A 21,549-nucleotide genomic window follows, 5' to 3' on the forward strand; every position below is an offset into this window, starting at 1 on the left:
GATGGCTCTTAGCCTGGGCTCTGCATGTCCACTCTATCACCCTTTAAGCTAGAAGACACAACTCAATGTGATCTTACTACTGAGAAGTGTAATTACATTGGGAAACCTAACACCTTAGACAACGTTCAACTTAGCATATTGACACAGGTATTTCCTAGTGCTCTTATGCTAAGCTGCATACTTTATGTTGACCTAAAAAATAGAGGCACACATATATTTTAAAAACATATAATGTACTTATTTCTATACTCATAAACTAATTACTAAGGCAAATAGTATCCATTTAGTTTGGATTAAGGAGTTCTAAATATAAGAATGATATGTAGACATGGGGCTAAAGAAATGTTTGGTCTTAAAAGAAGAAATTCTTCATGAAAAAAAGAAGCAGGAGATGCAAATTAAACAAAAGCAAATCAATAGTATTGGGTGATAACTTTTAGAAATAGCTGCTCATGAATTTAGTTTCATATCAAGTATAAAATAAAATCATCATAATATAAAGGACTGAGAAGACCTCATCTTGGCAAAACAGAATATGGAATATCAAACCTGAAGATGAAGCTGCTTTTTAAATACCTTTCACTTGAAAGGGATTATATTAAAGTGATATTTGTATGTATATGTAGCCAAGGATACTTGTCAATTCCTAATGCCTTCTGTTCATGGTACATGCATACCAAAGCAGATTTATATACTTACTTGAACTTCTCCTGAAGAATTACTTTTTTTGCATTGATATAAAAAATACTAACACCCTCATCAATTTTTTCTAGCCTAATCTATAGGTTCAACTAAAGTAAATATATCTCTAACCATAGGCACTTCAAAAAGAGGGAGTAAATCTACCTGTGGAGCTTGTGGACAAATATCCTAAAGCTAAAAATGACATCAGTGTCCAGTCCCCTGTCCTTCCTCCCCTTTGCCTTAGAGGAGAACCCACGCATAGCTCTGTGTCTCCTTCGGGTGGACAGGGCTATAACTGACAAAACAGAAATGCCTCTTCCAGGCCCATGGCATATTCCATATTTCCTGCACCTTTACCCTAACACGATGGAAGAACAGTGCAGTAGCTCTAAACTGGCCACAGCCTGGGTTCTTTTCTTTCTTCAATTTTTTTTTTAATCATTTTGCTAGAGAACTATGAAAACAAAGACCCTTCACTCTTACATACTAGGAGTCTCCTACGTGGAATGCATCCATGATGACCAAATAGGGCAGAAATCAGCAAACTCCAGCCCAGCCAAGTCCAGCCCAGCACTTGCTTTTTTTCTTCTTCTCAGTTTTTACAATTGTAGTAAAATATACATAACATTTACCATCTTAACCATGTTAAGTGTATGGTTCTGTGTCATTGAGTACATTCCTAATGTTGTGCAACCATCACCCAGGGCTTGGGACTTCTGTAGCGTCTCCTCCACCTGTCCCAAGTCCTGTTCATGAGTGAGCCAAGTTTTCACTGGGCCCATCACTCAAGGCTGTTACATCATGAATTAAGTGTTAATTCTCATTTCCATATTCCCCTCTAAAATCCTAGTTGAAGGGCACTAGATCTTAAAAATATTGGCTCAATTGCTTTATCTTATTAAGGAAAGCCAATTTATTCAGAAAATGCTCATAGTTATACTTAGTTTCCTTGGATTTGTAATGCATTTTGCTTGGAAACATACTTAATCCAAATCCAAACCTTTGCCTGGACTTGGCTTTTGATTTTTCTGGGGAGACAAACCACCTACAAAGGAAACTTCTGATACACAATATGCCACCTGCTTCACCTTCTTCATTCTCTGCCCCAACATTAGGTGATAGTAAACAGAACTTAAAGAAAAATCCATTGCACGGAGGATGTTAGTCTCAACATACAGAGGAAGGAACTGAGAAACAGGAATGGGGAGTTTCAGATGCCTACCCAAAGTTGCCCAGCTGGTAAGACAAGACCCGGAACACCTAAGCTCTCCTGACTCCACATCCATTGCACTCCCTGCTGCTTCCTCTTCCAAAAGGAGATGAGAGAGATGGCCGGATCTCACATCGGTATGCATCTCTTAACCAACCCTCTGGATTTGTTTTCTCTTCAAGGGGATTGCTAGCTCTCAACTTCCATATACAATTGACTCATTATTGGTGGATTCCGTTATTGTAAATTCACCTACTCACTAAAATTTTATGTGTTACCCCACAGTCAATCGTCATGGGCTTTCATGGTTATTTGTGTGCTTGTTCAGAACAGCAAAAATTGGAAGGGATCATCGTGCATGTTCCCAGCTGAGGTCAAACAAGGCCATGCCAAGCCTTCTTGTTTCAGCTCTCCTACTGTCAACAGTGTCCTTTTCGTGATCAATGTAACGCCACGCTTTTCACATCTTTGGCTTTTTGTTGGTGATTTTGTTGCTTAAAAGGACCTTAAAGCAACGTGCTAAAGTGCTGAACAGTGTTAAATGCAAGAAAGCTTTGGTGTGCCTTATTTAGAAAACACATGTGTTAGACAAGTTTGTTCAGCCATGAGTGCTGTTGGCCATGAGTTTAATATCAATTTATATATATACTAGAAGCCCAGTGCACGAAATTCGTGCACGGAGGGGGGGGTGTCCCTCAGCCCAGCCTGTACCCTCTCCAATCTGGGACCCCTCGAGGGATATCCGACTGCCCATTTAGGCCCGATCCCAGTGGGATCGGGCCTAAATGGGCAGTCGGTTATCCCTCTCACAATCCAGGACTGCTGGCTCCCAACTGCTTGACTGCCTGCCTTCCTGATTGCCCCTAACTGCTTCTGCCTGCCAGCCTGATTGATGCCTAATTGCTCCCCTGCCAGCCTGTTTGCCCCCAACTTCCCTCCTCTGCCGGCCAGGTCACCCCTATCTGCCCTCCCCTGCAGGGTTGATCGCCTCCAACTTCCCTCCCTTGCAGGCTGGGTGCCTCCCAACTGCCCTCCCCTGCTGGCCATCTTGTGGTGGCCATCTTGTGTTCACATGGGGGCAGGATCTTTGACCACATGGGGGCAGACATATTGTATGTTGGAGTGGTGGTCAATCTGCATATTACTCTTTTATTAGATAGGATAGAGGCCTGGTGCAGGAGTGGGGGCCAGCTGGTTTGCCCTGAAGGGTGTCCCAGATAAGGGTGGGGGTTCCCTTGGGGCATGGGGCAGCCTGAGCAAGGGGCCTGTGGTGGTTTGCAGGCCAGCCACGCCCCCTGGCACTGGTATCTGGAATTTATTTTCCTTCTACAATTGAAACTTTGTAGCCTGGAGCGGAGCCAAGCCTCCTGCATGCTCCACTGGCAGCCATTTCTGTTTGAGTTAATTCACCTTCTATAATTGAAACTTTGTAGCCTTAAGCAGAGGCCTGAGCCCGGCCAGGGTGTGAGGAAAGCTTTGCTTTCTCCGTTACCGCAGGCAGCCCTGGCCTGGTCTCTCCAGCTCCGTGGCTGCTGCCATTCTGTTTGAATTTGTTTACCTTCTATAGTTGAAACTTTGTAGCTTGAGTGGAGGCTTAGGCCTGTCAAGGGCAGGCGGAAAGCTTGTTTCCCTCTGTTGCCTGGGAAACCTTGTTCTCGGTGGCTGTAGCCATCTTGGTTCGTTTTATTTGCATACTCGCCCCGATTGGCTGGTGGGCATGGCTTGGGTGTAGCGGAGGTATGGTCAATTTGCATATTTGTCTATTATTAGGTAGGATATATATATATATATATATATATACACACACACACACACACACACACACACATATACATATATACATATTAAGGTATATTAAACAGGAAAACACATAAAACAAGGCTATGTATTGATCAATTGATGGAAATGTCAGCAGAGGTTTCAAGAGGTTCGGTATTCACTAATCCAGGGCTCACAGTGACCTAATAGAACATAACTACTGTGAATAGTGACACTCGGCCGTATTTAGACACGATCTATACGTGTTGGTTTGAGGTACATCATCTCAGTCCTCTATAATGTCAGGACCTATCTTAGCTCCCTGTCCTCTCCCTGGTTTGGGTTTAGTCCATCGGTACTTTAATATCACCCTTCCTTTCAAAGTAATGAACAAGGAAGGATGTTTCCCTTATTGTAGCTATCTTGAGGCTGGCTTAAAACACATGGCTATTTGTTTGGTCACCTCCTAAGTTTCAAATTTATATCCACTCCAACCAGAAAAAGGCTTGGCTGCTTTGATAGTGGTAACAGTGAAGAAATCCTTTGTCCCGGGTCATCAGAAAGGCCACCCTATATTCTAGTTATATTCCTATGACCTTGAAGAATCAGGGAAACTCACACTGACCTCTTTGTTTCTGGAATCAGGGAGAGCAGAGCTACTCTACATGAAGTAGCTAATACTTACGAGGGTTGCTAATTTCCTTAGTGTGTCCTAACAGCTCCAACAGAAATACTAAGTCATGAGGATCTTGGCAAAAGTGACAGCAGTCTCGACATAAATCCATAGCTGTCTGTAAGATGTAAAGCAAAAACAGAGATTTGTTATTCTAAAGATACTTACTTTTATGACCAGCAGTAATATAATTGGGAATCTGATATCTGGACTTATGAATAATAAGCATAGTGAAGCCAGGCTTGCTGGATTAGGTGCTCTATCTGCCTTTCTTCACAAAAACATCTAATTCTCACAATAATGACTCTGGGGGTAGATGGCACTGTCCTTGCAGCAGATGGAAATGGAAGTACTTTTCCCACTGCATAGCAAGTAAGAGGCAACTTGGATAGAATCACAACTGCGTGCCTCCAGCTGGCATACTGCCTTCCCCCGAGGGCCCGTATGCAGCTACATAGTTTGTGGAGTCCAGAACAAAGTGAAAATACAGGCCCCTTTGTTCAAACAGTAAGAACTTCCAGAGAGTGACCACTGAATGTTAAACCAAGAGCAGGAGCCTTCTGGGCACAGGGCCTTGTGTGACTGCGCAGGTCGCATGCCCATGAAGCCAGTCCTGCCCTGACGTCACAATTCCATCAACAGGCACAGATCCAGGGGGAAGAGGGAGAAGGGGGCGGAGGGGGGGCTTCCTGTCTGTCCACGGTATGATTCCAGCCTGTGCCCCTGTGGAAGCATTGCTAATTCCCTTGGCAGTCTGAGTGACTTTGCTTCTAACAAAAAACTCAGGCATCTGTAGAAACAAAAACAAATATACAAACCCAGAAAAAGAGGCTGCCAGTCTTTTGATATGTGACTGACAATAACAGGATTTTTAAGTAAATAAGGTGATTTTTTTCTTTGCTATTTTTCTCTTTTGGCATCTTCAAAGTTTGAGTCCCTTACTTCCTTGACATATACTTTAGTTCTCTGAATAAAGTGAATTTTTGCCCATCATTCCTTCATGGTATCACTTCTAAGGACACAGGATTTCACTTGACTTGAGCTGAACTACGGACACTTCTTTTACCACGAGGTGTTGGGACCTTCTCCTTTACTGCTCTGCTCCCTGCCAAAGCTAGCTTAGTTCCACAGGCATCGTGGTTCTCCCTGGGAAAGCGTACTGGTCTCTCCCTACGCTCCCTCAGCATCCACGGCTTTCTCCACCTTAGCACCTGACAAGCTGGACAGGCTGGGCGGAGAGAGGCAGCCTGGACAGAGGGGGAGAAGCTGGTGCTGCCCATTGCTGTGCCATGTCCACGTGGGTCACATTTTCTTCTATGAATCTCCTTTGTGCCCCGACCAAGGAGCTCAGTGTCCTTACGCCTCTCCCCTCCGGGAGCTTAAACCACCTCGTTTGGCCCCTTTTCAGCCCAAGTGTTAGCAAAAGAATCTTATTACCTTCACTGTAGTGAAATGTCAACATGATTCAGCTTCCCTGTCCCAAACGTTTTTTTAGTAGAGGGAGGCATTGCTTTGCCAACTTGACTGCCTAATGAGTCTTGGAATCAACTATTTCCTCTCCTGCCTAGGAAACATCAGTTTTATTTTCTTCCCGCAGGACTGACCCCAGAAATAATCAGATGGATAAAAATAAAGGATGTGTTTTTTATAGTTATGGTTTATTTATTCCTGGTAACCATATAACATAACTATGATGAATATGAGATTTGTTTGACTGTAAGGGTATTTAACTTCTATCACATGTATGTTTATTCTTCAGTTTATTTCTCTGATCACATCGGAAGTCACTCACAACCTAACCAAAATAGAGAGAACTCTGCTCCTAATCTAAGCTCAGATCTTTCTCACCTCCCACCCCCAACGTACATGCTTCAGATTAGGCTGTTTTATCAGACATTGGCAATAAATATTCAGCACTTTCCAAGGGAATCTGATATTATGGAGTTTTTTTGATGATATGGAGCAACGAAAGCTCACACCTCTTGATAGCATAAAAACAAATATTCCTCAAAATTGATCCCCTGCATTTGCTTTAGCTCTATATATTAGTCATCTATTGCTATATAACAAATCACCCTAAAACTGGCACCTTAAAACAGCAATAAGCATTATTTCTACAGTTTGTGTGGGTCAGGAAGTTGGGACAGCTTAGCTGGTGATTCTGATTGGGGTCCCTCACTCAGGCTGCAGTCATCAGAAGGACTGAATGGGGCTGAGGAAATCTGCTTCCCACATGTCTTCCCCATGTACATGGCTGGCAAACTGATACTGGCTGCTGGCAGGAGGCCTCCATTCCTCCTGTGATAACCATGGTGCTGGGCCTGTCTTCACAACATGGCAGCTAGCTTCCCCCAAAGCACGTGATCCAAGAGAGAAAGGCAGAAGCTACAATGTCTTTTACGACCAATAACCTCAGAAGTCACACACTACCATTTCTGCAAAATCTCACTGGTAACATAGGGCAGCCTTGCTCACAGGATGGAACCACCCAGGGTATGAATACCAGTAGACAAGGATCACTGAGGGCATCTAAAAGGCTAGGTATTACATTCATCATGTCACTCTATCATAAAGGAAGTAGACATTTTTTGAATAAGGAATGTGACCAATCTAGTGGTCCTTGAAAAGGGATATTTCCTATTATTAAATTTGTATTCTTTGTTACATTCGACTTGTGAGATATTGTTAGTGTCAATAATTGCTACAAATCTTATCAGCTATAGGCACAGTGAGAAAAACTTCCTTCTAGATGACTCTTGCGTCACCGTGCTAGGCCAAGCAGTTTGCTTTTCCTGGCTGTACATTCTTTGATGTGCTCCTGTGTGTACTACTGCACAATACCTTCCATTCAGACTTAAAGAGCTTAGAGTCTGTTCTGGGATGTGGTTGCTGAATTACTTTAAGTAGGAGAGAAACTAGGCCATATTTGCACTTTATTAGGTTCATTCTGTTGCTTGTCTACAGGATGGACTGGTGGTAGGGAGGGAGATGGAGCAATACTGGAGACAGAGTCCCTTTATCACCGCTCTCAGCACTCAATATGATTCCTAATTTCCTCACCAACTAACCTGAAGCTCAGCAAATTTAATCACTTATTTAACAAACATTTATGGGTCTCTACGATATGCCAAGCACTATTCCAACACTGGACATGCAGCAGTGAGCATATCAGACAAAAATACCTGCCCTTATGCTGCTTACATTTTAATGAACATAGACCATTTAAACAAATGAGCAAAATTTTATGGTCACTGACAATGATAAATGCTACGCAGAACAATGAAACACAGAGGGCATTAGGAAATTAGTTGTGTTTTGGGGAATATTGTTGGATACTACTTTAGAGACTGTGCTCCAGAAGGCCCACGGGACCTGAGGGAAAGAGCTGCTAGTATGTGGACAGAGGAACAACCAATAAAAAATCCCACAGGCAGAAAAATGGTTCGTGTTTTTGTGAAACTGCTAAAGGGAGTTTACATGTTGTGAGCTGAAGGAGAAAGTCACATAGGTAAACAAGTCCCGCCTAGAGAAATAAATTCTTCTGGGCTTCTAAAGTGCCTTATTTATGTGTTTTAATCGAACTCTTAGGACATCAGCAAATTAATCTTACCTGAGCAATAGTGCGTGGTGGTAAATGTTTAACCAACAGCTCTCCAAACTAAAGGGAGGAAGGGGAAAAGGAAAGGGACAGAAAGAAAGGAGAGAAAGAAACAGATTCTAACTTGTAGCATTTGCCAATTTCTGTGGCATAAATACTTCCACGAGGGCCAATTTCAAGCTACTGATGTCACTGAACAGGGAGTTGGAAAGAGGGGCACAATTGGCCAGTACCGCCTGGCTCCTGTGGCCAGGAGCAGGTGAGCAGGGTGGAAACACATGGGACCAGTTGAGCCGAAGCCCTCCCTCACATGGCCAGTAAGGGGCGAGGTGGGCTTCCTGCTCACCCCAGACCTGGGCCTTCCCACTCCCTGCCGGAGTCTCCTGGTGCTAAAATCCCCACCGGACCTTCCAGACAGGATTACCTTGAGGGTGAAGGCAAGAAAAGCGACATGGGGGTAGAGGAAAAATTATGTTAAAATATAACGGAATCATCTTACTGATGGGTGTGAATCTTGGGAGTGAAGCCACTAGATATAATGCAGTTAAAGTTATCGATAATGCCTTTTCTCTTAATGAAAAGCTGCTATCTATTCCTATAAAGCAAAACTCTGTCTTGAACAAATACTCTGTTATTCTACAGAGGATTTTAGTGAACAAAGACCTTTCAAAATCATGATTACTAGCCTCCTGCTAACAGGACTTAGTCACACTGTGTTTTTTCCAGACAAAATATGGAGTTTTTTCAGACAAAAACTCTCTCCTTTCCTCATTCACTGTCTCACTTTCTCTCCCAAAATTTGCTGAATAATTTGTTTACAGGGCAGTCTAAAATGGCGTATTTCCAAGCAAAATACAACAAACAAGCCCAAATTCCCTATTAATTGGATATGAATATTGGGGCAGCTATAGTTTTGTGCTTTTTCTTTCCAAGTTCCAACTTCGTGCAGAGAGGATTAAAGGGCTCTGCACGCTATGCACGGACACAGATCCTTCCTGGGCCGAGGCAGTATTTTACTGCAATACACAGCTTTTCTTTCCTCTCTACTTACTTGTAGCAGCATGTACAAGTGCATTTTTGCTTTATTCAATGGGTTATACCCCATTACTATTTTTTTATTTTTTTTAAATATATTTTTATTGATTTCAGAGAGGAAGGGAAAGGGAGAGATAGTAACATCAATAATGAGAGGGAATCATTGATCGGCTGCCTCCTGCACACCCCCAACTGGGGATTGAGCCCCCAATCCTGGCATGTGGCCTGACCGAGGAATCGAACCACGATCTCCTGGTTCATAGGTCGGCGCTCAACCACTGAGCCATGTCGGCTGGGCCACTATTATTTATTTTGATGCTCCGATTTCCCAGATTTGGCCAGTGAGGACCTTTTCAGACTGGATCCTCTGTAACTTGATGAGGCCCCATCATTCCTCAAGCATTTCCTCACTTTCTGGAAGAACATGATGTGTTGGGCTCATCTTGTACTTTCCTAGCCAGGACTAGAAGCAGTCTTCTCTCCAAGGGTGTATTTTTAAAAACTGGTCTTGGATAGTGGTTGCAAGTAATCTATAATTCTCACTACTGGTTGGTGAATCAGCACAAAAGGATTCTCCAGCATTGAGTCACCCTCAGTGAGTCTGCCCAGCTGAGGGGCAGACTGCATTGTGGTGTGTTAGCATCATCAGCCAGGACGCCCAGCCTGAAGCAGCTTTGGTTTCCAGTGCAACAAATGGCTCTCCATCTAAGGCCCCGTGGGCTCAGTGAGGAGTACATGTGAGAACTATCCCAGGAGACTGTAATCCAAAACACTAAAAGCCATTCCAGGTTTCAGAAAATTTAAGGTGATTTACCTGTCAGGACCAGTTCTTCTGGTGACCTCAAGTTCCGCAGAGTAAGGAAAGGTCCTTCTATTTAACCATTTGCTAACTCCCGGTCTCTAAAATCACAGTCCATTAGGTAACCCCATTGATGAGGCAAATCTGCTTTTTTCATGGAATGTTAAACAATCCAGTAAACTCCTAGGACTACTCTTAAAAATGGATAAAGGGTCTTGATGCTTCTAAAATAATAAATCCAGTTTTCCTATTCCACACAGCTTTAAATGGGGCTGTCTTTTTAAATTTGCATATATTTGAAAAAACATTTCTCAAAATATTTTACCTTAAAGCATTGAGGAAAATGAGGCTAGAAACAGAAATTTGTAAAAATACATCTTTTAATAACATCAAGAAGTACAGTACAGTTTTATCGAGGTTTTACATTGCAGCTTACAGCAAACAAATTGTCTATTACAGTGAATATTTACAAGTAAAGTAAACTTAGGGTTCTTTCCACTCATGGCTGGATAAACCAAATCTGGTGCATCATACCACATTTAAGGTTGCTTTTCAAGCTGGCTGCTGTAAAAGGCCCTTAACATTAATAGCTTTTAACAACAAAAAAGATCCCCCCTCATAATGATGGCCTGATGAGTGCTCAAAATTACAAAAGAGAATCGTAAATACTTGCTTTCCTTTGATGGCTTTGAAGAATAGCTACTGAGAGCAAATCTGAAATATTAAAGACAAAAAGGGAAACAGCTGTTTCTTTTGTCTAGTGAATCTACAATAAATACTGATTTAAGGCTACAAATTATGAAAAGAATCCAAATGATTCTCGTAGGAAAAGGTTTCCTCTTGTTTATATTTATGATCCCCTGGACTAAAAACTGGCTGAGTCTACTTTTCTTTAACATTGTTTATACAAAGAACAGGGGGATGGTGGAATTCTTGACACTTCTGGAGAAAGTTAGTGAGGGGACTGAAATTAATTAGCAAAGGGGGAAATTAATATTAATCTCAAAATTCTACCTGCCATTGTCTTCGAATGATCAAGACTTAGCTCAATCTCAGAAGAGTTAAAAGGAATAGAACTGGAGGAAATCAGGAGCTGTAACTAAAAACCCATGCTTTCTCCTGGTGGCATTTAGAAATTACAGACCTGGATTTACTGCTATATATACAGAAACTAGTGTTGGAATTAGGGGGGAAAAAGTACCACTCACATCCACAGAAGTACCAGAATCATACACAGGTTTGCAAAGAGGCATACAAATCTGTTTACCATGCAACTAGCTGTTTGTGGAATGTTAAAACAGTCCAGTAATGGTTAATGGTTAATAGAACAAAATCCTTATGAACACAGTACTGATGTGTAGTAAATTACACCAATTAAGCAGCTCAAATTCACAAGGGTCAAGACCCAATATCCCTGAATTTCTAAGCATTCGTCCCACTGTTAACATGGTTTCATCTAAATGTTAGCCCATTCAAAGAGATTTTAAATACTCCCTCTTCTCTAATACATCACCACCACACTTTCAGAGGTGAAAAGTAAACATTTAATTTCTCTACTGCTTTTGCCCGTTCTCATGAATCTTACATAGTGTTATTACAGTGTCTAGGCTAAGGGAGGTGCTCTAAGGGATCCAATGAATTGAATTTCTAGGTTCCAGAATATTGCTGGCACTACACAATAAGCTTGTCAAGCAGAAAGCCATGTCTCTGGTTGCAACATATTCCTGGATCAATGATTGAGGAGTTAAGACGAGCTATCAATGAAGTCAGACTGTTCCCTAATTGTCAGATACTAGTTTGACCTTCTCCATCAAAATTTCTTAGTGAATGGGACAAGGTCTCCTACTTTTCATGTATCCTCCAGAGCAGCGGTTGCCAACCGATGGTCCGCGGACCACTGGTTGTCCGTGAGGTCCGAAAGTTGGCAACTGCTGCTCTAGAGCACCTACTAAAGAGTTGGGCAAAGACATATGTTCAAGGGAGTACTCGGTGATGAGGGCAGGAACTGATTCAAGAGTGAATGTGGGCATGGTGAAGCTATACTTTACTTCACCCATCACTCAAAAGGTAGTCATGACAGTGAATCTCTGACGTTTGTCACTGAAGAGCAGATGCTTGTACCCTGCCACTGCCTAAAAGAGAACAAACCACTTGGGCCTCTGTATTTTCTTCCTCTTAGTCACTAAGAGATTATTTATGGGCATGAGTACCACCTGGTGGGTGATACCTGTAAAACAAGGGTTTTCTGCCTCAAAGGAAGCACCACTCCATCTCATGGCACATTTTAACTTCAAGAATATAATTTATAGAATCATTAACTCTTAAAATTGTTAAATGTTGTCCATACTAATAGATACTTAAAATGTTTGGCTTATTTTCTCTGATATCACTTAAAATATATATATTTTTTAAACATTGGCATGAGGTAGAAGGTAAGGAACTCACAAAAGAAAGTAATCTTCAAAATACCGAACTCTATCCAATGCAATTAGCCCCAAGAGAGAACTAAGGAAAGTCACAGCCTTGAGCTGGTAGTCTGACTACTGTAAAGATCTTAATTACCATTACCTGAAGAAATTTCTTATATTTGAAATTGCCTTTTTTTTTTTTTTTTACTGGCTTAAGGTATTATAGAAACAGGACAAGACACATTCTGAAATATTTGTAAAGATCACATACAACAGCTTCTCTTAGCCATCATTTTTTACACTGCCATGTTGCTCTAAATCACCTCAATTGAGACATGGGTCCTTTCCATGAATTACTGATCAGATATCAATATAGAGTTTAAAAATCCTCCTAGATAAGGAGCAAGATAAAAGAACGATTCACATTTAAAATAGTGTACTTTTCATAAAACTAGCAGCACTTCATTCTACTAGGACATACAAATTTGGTTTCATAGACTGGTCAGAAACAAAGGAAAATGTATATTGGTCCAAACAGCTCCTTGTACAAGGGAAATGTGAGGCTAAAAGTTTTCTTTAACAACTATCTCTCCATTAGGTGTTGTGTGAAACTACTGGAATGTCGATTTCAATGGCAGAGAGGCGGGAGCGTGCTGAATAGGGCTGTGAGTAAGTGTGCATACTGGGAGGATGGGAGTACAGTGGTTGCCAGAAAGGAGAAGGCAAAGATTTGCATGCACAATACCAAATAAACAGTAGAAGGGAAGTCATAAACAGACCCCCAGCACTAGCGATTGTGACATACACTGCATAGTCAAATGTAAAGACTGGCTCGAACTTCCTGTTCAGATGGGTGTTGTAAAAGAAGACCCAGATGGATGGGGAGAGGCTCACAGTACCTGCCAGGAAAAACAGCAGCCCGGCCACCAGGTGGCAGCCTGCACTATTGACCAGACACTTGGCCAGTTTGATGTTGGGCACCGAGGACCTGAAAGCCGTGTTACACATTCCAATCAGGCAGAGCAGCAGAGCACCCATTGCGATCAGGATGCTGAGGGGCAGGGCAAACTGGAGGACCCGCAGGTCCAGCTGGTCAACTGATGAGTACCAGGTAGTGTCGTACATCAGGCAGTCACTGCTCCCGTCGTATCGGGCACACTTCACCCACAGGCCTGTGTAAACCGTCAGGTTCTTCTCATTTCTGTTGAATGTGATCAGTCGCAATTTCCTCCAGTTGGGAAGCAGAGTCCCCGCAAAGAGGCCTGCTACCGAGGCGATGCCACACAGGAAGGAGAGCACTGTGGCTGCATGGACGTCCCGACAGCCCATGGCAGGCCGGCTGGCGCAGTACTGCCGGTCAGACTAGGGGTGACACACAGAGGACAAATCATGAGGGGACAACAAGAGCAGAGGAGAAAAGGTGGGGCTGATTGGCAACATAACTAATGATGTCACTGAGAAGAGGGAATTCTGTCCCTGTAGCCTCTACATGTACGAAACATGTTTAGAAATACCTGTGCGTGAGACCTCAGAGCATAGGTGCACACACCCACTGGGTCATGTAGCAACTAAAGTCTTCAGACATGAGTACTTTCTTCATAGCGAATCACAGGAACAACCAAATTAATTTCAAATTCTCTTAACATCACATCTGAAATTCTCTTGGTTGTCAATAATCATTCAACATACACATTTTAAGTATTTTCATGCGCCAGGCACTCAAATATATAGGGTCAGGCACTCAGCAACCATCACCTACAAATACCACAGATTCAGTCGCAAATGCTCAGGCAAATGTGAAATGAGTCCAGCACACAGCAGAGGTGAAGGTGGGTCATAAAAGTCAAAGGTGTAGGGAAAGAAGCACTACAGGACAGCGGAGTGGTTGGGGGCAGATGAGGAGGCGGACTGCTTGGGTTCTCATCCCCACCTCCACACTTACTAGCCGAGTGACCTGGGGTCAGCTACAAACTTCTCTGTGCCTCATTTTTTCTCATCTGTAAAATGTGAATAACAGAGCCTATCCCACAGAATTGTTCTAAGTATTTAATGAGTTAATATAATGTCAAGAGCTTAAAAACACGTCTGGCACATTCTAAGTGTGAGGCAAACGTTAATTACTTCTCGGTGACCAGCTCAATGCCTGGCATACCAGAGCAGTTGAAAAGTTTGAAACTCACTCTCCAAACACCACTCAAATATGTTCTCTCTGCCTTCTACCATGTCCCCTAACAGGCAACAGAACAGACGACTTTAATAAGGCAGCACATTTACTTCTTTTAGTCAGATCATGGCAAAGCAAAAAGGTTGAGAATATTCTTACTTCTGTATACAGTACAGGTTTAGAGAATCCATCATCCTTTTGAGTCAAATATGATTTGCTGAGATGATGAAGTAACATTTCAGAAGTTCAGGGGTCAGAAAGAAGAGCATGACCAAAATGCTATGAAACTGGGTTAAGACTTGACTAAATGTGTTCAAATGGAAAGCCCAATGCTTTGTAGAAAACAATGTATATTTAATCTAATCATGCAATCTAGGAATAATTTTAGTAGCAGAAAATATAGGTGTGTACACATACCTATACACACATAGAAGTATACAATGTAAGTCAGAGCTTAAGCACTAGTGACCATTTTTTAAAGTCCTCAAGTTAAACATAATTAGTTCCAAGTTTCTCCATTAATATTAGTTTACTACTTGTTTATCATGTTGCTTTTGGTCAATATTACCGGAAGTAGCAATTGTTTAAGAAAATGCTATGGATGAATCAAAACAAAGGAATTAATAGTCCTTAGTTTTTTCATGCAAACTTGGGGGGAAAACTGTCTTGACTAAATTTAGCAAACAACCACCTTGGTCCAGCAATGGAAACTCTGGTGCAGGTTTGAGAATATTTATACAGGAAAAGGTGACTAGACTAATGAAATCAGGGGTCATTATGTCTTTGAGTAAATTTAGGTGTAAATCCTACCTCTAGAAACCATCTCTCTCATATATATATTTATTCAGCCCTCAGAGACCTAGCCTTTTCACAGGGCCCGGACCTCCAGCAGGCTAAAGATAACATCTTGACCTAAGTTATATTGCAGCTCCTCCTGCGTCCTAAGATGGAACGACCCTCCTGGCTACTTTCCTAAGAACCAGATAAAAGGACACCAGTACAAACCTGTCCTCAAGACCTCACAAAGTGGTTTATTACCCTTAGCTCACTTCCAACCAATCAGCTCCCAGCACAATCCCGAACCTCCTAACCCTCGGGAGCCATGGTTTGCCCATGTTGACTAATGAGTTTGCCGACCAATGTTAACCCAGGGTGCCTTGTGATTTTGCCCTATATAATCTGTAACCTACACGCTATTGGGGAGTTCGAACTTTTTGGCATTAAATTCCCATTCTCCTGGGTGGCACCATTCACAATAAAACAGCCAGTATTTCTCCACTACAATTCTTGGTGTCAAATGTTTAGATCTGCCAACACCAGATGGACAAAATCTTTCTTTCCCATTCGATAACACTAATGTCAAGCTCCAGAATTCAGCTTCCTGTTGGTTTTTGCTCATTCACAGGTCTCCCCGACACACTGTAAGCAGCTTGCATAGTGCCTGGCACAAATCATTCGAGGAATATTTAAAGAAAAGAGTACTGGGCCCTGTTCCAAGACCATAGTACCCACAAAGGTAGGCTATCAATAATGCAGAATTGAACAAGGAAGTAGCCATTGCAAAGCAATCATTCACTGAACGGGTATTTACGGAGTATCTAGCATATGCAAAGCAGTGTTAGCCCTGGAAGAACACTGCGGCCACTAAGATCTGGACATTGCCCCAAGGTGTTAACAGACTTGAGGGAAAGAATATGCTGTTTTATAAGAACTCAAAATACTGATAGTGAATCAGTTGCATGATTACTACATACCAAGCGATTATTGTTAGGTATTAAGTAAAGTGAACCAATAAGGTACATGTTTATAAAAATGTATTATCTAGGGTTGGGAAAAGACTGAGCAATGAAAGACAATGATGATTTGATCAAAGTTGTGAAGTCGTAAGAAAAAGGATCCCTCTGTTTCTTTCAAAGCTTTAGAACTCCTTCAGATAACCTAGTCCAGTGGTCGGCAAACCGCGGCTCGCGAGCCACATGCGGCTCTTTGGCCCCTTGAGTGTGGCTCTTCCACAAAATACCACGGCCTGGGCGAGTCTATTTTGAAGAAGTGGCATTAGAAGAAGTTTAAAAAATTTGGCTCTCAAAAGAAATTTCAATTGTTGTACTGTTGATATTTGGCTCTGTTAACTAATGAGTTTGCCAACCACTGACCTAGTCAGAGTCCTAACCCAATCATAATTCCTTGCTTTCAGAGGTAGGGTTCAGATACTTGGAGTATCAATGTTAACTGAGATTCCTCCATATTGCCCTGTACCACTGGTTCCTACAATGCAAATGGAATGAGAAACAAGGTCAGGAAGAACGAGTTTATGATTAATAAATAAATTCCTGTATTTCTTAGTGTACAGACTATCAAATGACACTAATGAAGAGAGGTGCGTCAGTATTTATTTCAGTATAAAGTGTGTTCAAATGTATTCTGCATCAAATCAATACAAGTGATATACCAGTCCCCTGAACTTGCTTTTGCTGAAGCATTCTTAGCTAAGATCATAGAGATTACCTAAAAGTCCTATGTACAAAGCCAACAAGGATACAGCATTTTGCAGAGGGAAAATACCATTAAGCTCAATTCTTTAGCTGAATTTCAACCTCAGTGCTGGAATTACTGTCCTTGCTCTTTGTACCGTTCTTTGGCCACTTTACCTTTTATGCCATTCTTAACTCCACATACATATGATTTGATGTATACCCCACTAGAGGGATGAAGTAACACTTTACAGAGATAGTTGGGAGAAGGAATGTGTTTAGTGATTTAAAATGGAAAGATAATGCTGACTCTCGGGTGAAGATTTCTTTGTACTGAGGGTAAAAAGACCCCCACTTTTGTGCTGTGCACCAACTAATTTTGAATCAAGAATAATTTTTTTCAAATGCAAATCAGATCATTTCACTACATTTCCTACCATTCAGTTACTTCCTGTTTCACTCAGAATAAAATTTTTAAGTTTTCAAATCCCACCATCTGGTTCCTGCCAAATTCTCAATCTCCTTCAGTGTCACTCTCCCACCTTACACACTATCTTTTTATCGTCTATATAGCTATACTGCTTTTCTTTTCACTTCTCAAATTTTCCACTTTTTAATTTGGCTAAGGTCCTTTCCTCATGCTATTCTGTCTCCTAGAGCTTCCTTAATCTCATCCTATTCTTTGCTTAGTTTCCTGGCCTCCCTCCCTTATCTTTAATCTTCCCCATGCCCCTGGTCAGATGCTCTGGAAGCACCTTTGTGCATTTTCTTTAATAAGCAACTGTGCTTATTAATTCCTTGTTCAGTATTTATCTTTCCCAACAGACTGTGAATTCCAGGAGGACAGAGAGCCTTCTGTTTTATTCACTGTGTCCAACACTGGCTCATAGAAAGCACTCAATTATTGTTACATGAATGAACAAACAAACAAATGAAAGGTCCATCTGAGTATGGTCAGGATGCAGAGAGAAATTATGAATTTGCTCTATTAACAACAACCCCACTCATTCATATCCTGTGTTCTGAAGCCTACAAGCTGCTTCTAGACATGTCTCTGCTTTCCACTCTTTATTGGTAAAGTCTCTCTCATTTTTTTAAAAACAAAAGTTCATTTTCTTCCCCTAGAAACTTCTCAAGAAAAAGGAGACCATTCCCAGGTATTTACATACAAACTATGCTCCTATAAATATCTAAGCTTGGCAACACTGATTAAGTTATACAGTGGTTTGGGAGTCAGTGAATGATGACTGTGTGTGTTGTTTATGTTTTCAACTTAATAGGTATGTTACACATTGGATATACCCCTCTTCATTAAGAGTGGTTAATATATCAAATTAATGTTTACTTATCAAAGCTAAATAATTTATTATATTTGTATTTAATATTTTCTTTTTAAAATAGCAATGGGGGGAAATAAACCTCTTTTTGCCATATGAAAAGCCCTAATTAGGGATTGTGGAAAATATGTAAAGCTAAGAACACACTTTAACAAATCTGAGACTCACGCATGAACACTAGCTGGGAGACAGCCTTGAGCTAGGATGGATATGGAAACATACACACACACACACACACACACACACACACACACATATACACACACACACACACACACACACACACTCGGGCTTGTTGTTTCCATCTGAGAGGCAGCTTGGCATTGTAGCCTAAGGGATCAAAGACCCAAATACCAATCAAAAGCTCCCATTGTCTACAAACTGGACAAGATATCTATGTCCTTTGAACCTCAAATACTCATCTGAGGTAAAATGTCCCCCAAGGTAGTTGCAAGATCATGAAGAGTAAAGCCCTTTGTAAAAAAGAATATGGTCAGCAATTTAAGTTTGCAATGATTACTTACTTTATTTAGCTAGGAACATACTTTCCTTCCAAACTATCAGCAAACATCCACAGATTATTGTAGCCATATAACAATAATGACAGAGCATTCTCTTTGGAGTACTGACCAAATCAAATAAGGATTGTTTCAAAACAACCACTTCATATTTGTTATTCGACTATCTGTTCCACAATGACTTTCAGCGAAGATGAATAAAATTTGGTACACAATAAAAAGTTACCAAAGATAGCTAAGAGCTCTAGAAATTCAGACCCATTACTACATATTAATATTTTCTCAGGGACAAGTCTAAGGAATAGCTATATGAGAACACGTAACAGCAGCTACATTAATTCTTTTTAAAAAAATATATATTTTATTGATTTTTTTTTTACAGAGAGGAAGGGAGAGGGATAGTGAGTCAGAAACATCGATATCCCCGCAACCAAGGTAAATGCCCTTGACTGGAATCGAACCTGGGACCCTTCAGTCCGCAGGCCGACGCTTTATCCACTGAGCCAGACCGGTTAGGGCTACATTAATTCTTGATGGTAACAGTTGTAGTCCTTTCTACTAATTTGGGTTTTCTTAGAAACTTGTAGTTTATCAATCATTGCACTCACAAGAGAGGTCTATCCTATATTTTGTTGAACAAGAGAAAAATGTCATCTGATATATGGTAGCAAAAAGAAGAGAAATGTAATCAAAGAATGTACTTACTCTTTGAGGTACTTGATAGTTCTAAAACAATTTTAATCAATTTAGAAGAAATATATGCACATCTGAACAAAGAGTAGAAATGATCTTGGCCTAAAGAAATAGGAAAAAATGCCCCAAATTAATACAATATCTTTTAAAAACTCAATTGGATTCCCATGGAATTAGGAAAAACAATTAGCAATCATCTAAAACCAATGAAATGTTGTATCAAAAAAGGTGGGCAGTAAGTTTTTTTTAAAGGCAGTTTATTCTTAAACTCACACATATGTAACATACAGAAGAAAAATTAATTCTGTGAAGACAGGAGAAATAAGGGTGAAAATCACTTTACTGTCATGGCAATCAACTATCAACATTTGATAAATTTTTAGAGATCATTTTCATAACTATGGTGAAAGAATAAAGAGGGCTGAGGAAATACTGTGCAGTTAGTTGTCTGGAAAGTATATGAAATTCATTATGCCCGACCTGCATGGCTCAGGGTTGAGCATCAACTTCTGAACCAGGTCATTCCCAGCCAGGGCACAGGCCTGGGTTAAGAGATTGGGGAGTGCGCAGGAGGCAGCCAATCAATATTATCCTCTCTTCATTGATGTTTCCATCTCTCTCCCCCTCTGATATCAATAAAAATAAAAAATAAGCTATGTTTCTTTTATGCCTTTTTAAAAATATATATTTTATCGATTTTTTTTTACAGAGAGGAAGGGAGAAGGATAGAGATTTAGAAACATCGATCAGCTGCCTCCTGCAAACCCCCCACGAGGGATGTGCCCGCAACCAAGGTACATGCCCTTGACTGGAATCAAACCTGGGACCCTTCAGTCCGCAGGCTGACGCTCTATCCACTGAGCCAAACCAGTCAGGGCTCTTTTATGCCTTTTTAATGGCTACTGATGACAAAACTAGGCAAAGCTGATCTGCACTGTGCTTCCTAAAATCTGCAATTAGAACACTTTTTTTGGGTTTACAGTTCCACCAACGGCTCAACCTGCCATTGAAATGTTTCCATGTATCTTTCTTAAGCATCAGCAATTTCTTTTTCAAATACTATTTATCTCAATAGGTAGGGTAAGGATGAAAACTTGTAAACGCCCGGTAACTTCCCGAATTAAGTAAGAGTTTATCACTAGCCCGATTGTGATCATTACATAGAATGTTGTCCCACGCAGTCTGCACAGAAGGGATTTCAATCAAATTATTTTTATTTTCTAAATGTATGTTTCTTGAGTTGGTAGCAAGAATAATTGCTCACTCCGACGTCAAGGGAGATAATTTTACAATAAAAAGCACACGCTGGGATCCCTGAGCAATTATGTTAAGGGCGGTCACCACGCCTGGGCTGGGACAGAACTTAGGGCCCGCCACCTTTCGCTCCCTCCGAGCTGCGCCCCGAGGAGCACCGGAGCTGGCAGAAAGAGAAGCCAAGAAAAAAAGCTTCCTAGAGCCAATGGGGAGACCGCAGCAGCGACGACGGAACCGCTCTCGGCACAAGCCCATCCCCGCAACCGCGAGTGGGCTCGCGCCGCGAGCAGGTCATCATTACACAACCATCAGCAGCTGGGGAGGCAAAAATAGCACCGTGCCGACGCTCGGAGCACCGCCTGCTCCCGCAAGACACCCCGACCTCCCCATACTCCCGGGTACGAAATACATGCTGAAAGCTTTATCAAATACCTCTCCTCGCTCAATTTTCATGCCCACAAATGTGGTCAACATTTTTCAATGTCCCTGATTCCCTAAGTTACTCCCAACTTTACACAAAATCCTCAACCACATATGCAAAAGACCCAGGAATCGGACCCTTCTTCACACCTACCTGTGTCTCACATCCAAGGCATCTCACTCGCCCACACCGAAGAGCCTCGCAAAGAATCTCCCTCGCAGCGTCCCAGGAAGTGCGTTCCCGGCGAGCGCCCCGGAGGCTTCTGGGAGCCTGCTCAGGTTCTCCCGAAGCCCTTACCAGGAGTGCCCTGGGAGACTACAATTCCCAGAATCCACTGAGGCGCCGGCCGCAGCGACATCCTGAGGCCACCTCCCCCGCCCTTTCTCGCATCTACCCTATTCCTCTTGCACCTTCAGTTCCCTCCAGATTTGGGTTATAAGTCTTAAAAAAAATTTCTTTTAAATAAAAAACTTAAATGGAAAAAAACACACACTAAAGGTAGTTTTGAGTTGGATACCCACGTCAA

General features: G+C 41.7%; 1 protein-coding gene across 1 annotated transcript; it reads right to left on the bottom strand.

Moving 5' to 3' along the window:
* Window positions 1–10,102: 10,102 nt before the first annotated feature.
* CLDN12 (claudin 12) lies at window positions 10,103–21,271 on the bottom strand. Its single transcript, XM_079785897.1, has 3 exons — window positions 21,177–21,271; window positions 19,361–19,450; window positions 10,103–13,527 (listed from the first exon to the last, which is right to left on the bottom strand). The coding sequence occupies exon 3, from the start codon at window positions 13,492–13,494 to the stop codon at window positions 12,760–12,762; it is 735 nt and encodes a 244-aa protein (XP_079642023.1). The 5' UTR covers window positions 13,495–13,527; window positions 19,361–19,450; window positions 21,177–21,271; the 3' UTR covers window positions 10,103–12,759.
* Window positions 21,272–21,549: the final 278 nt, after the last annotated feature.

Source organism: Cnephaeus nilssonii (assembly GCF_951640355.1).
Source record: "Cnephaeus nilssonii genome assembly, chromosome: 12".
NCBI classification, from domain to species: Eukaryota; Metazoa; Chordata; class Mammalia; order Chiroptera; family Vespertilionidae; genus Cnephaeus; species Cnephaeus nilssonii.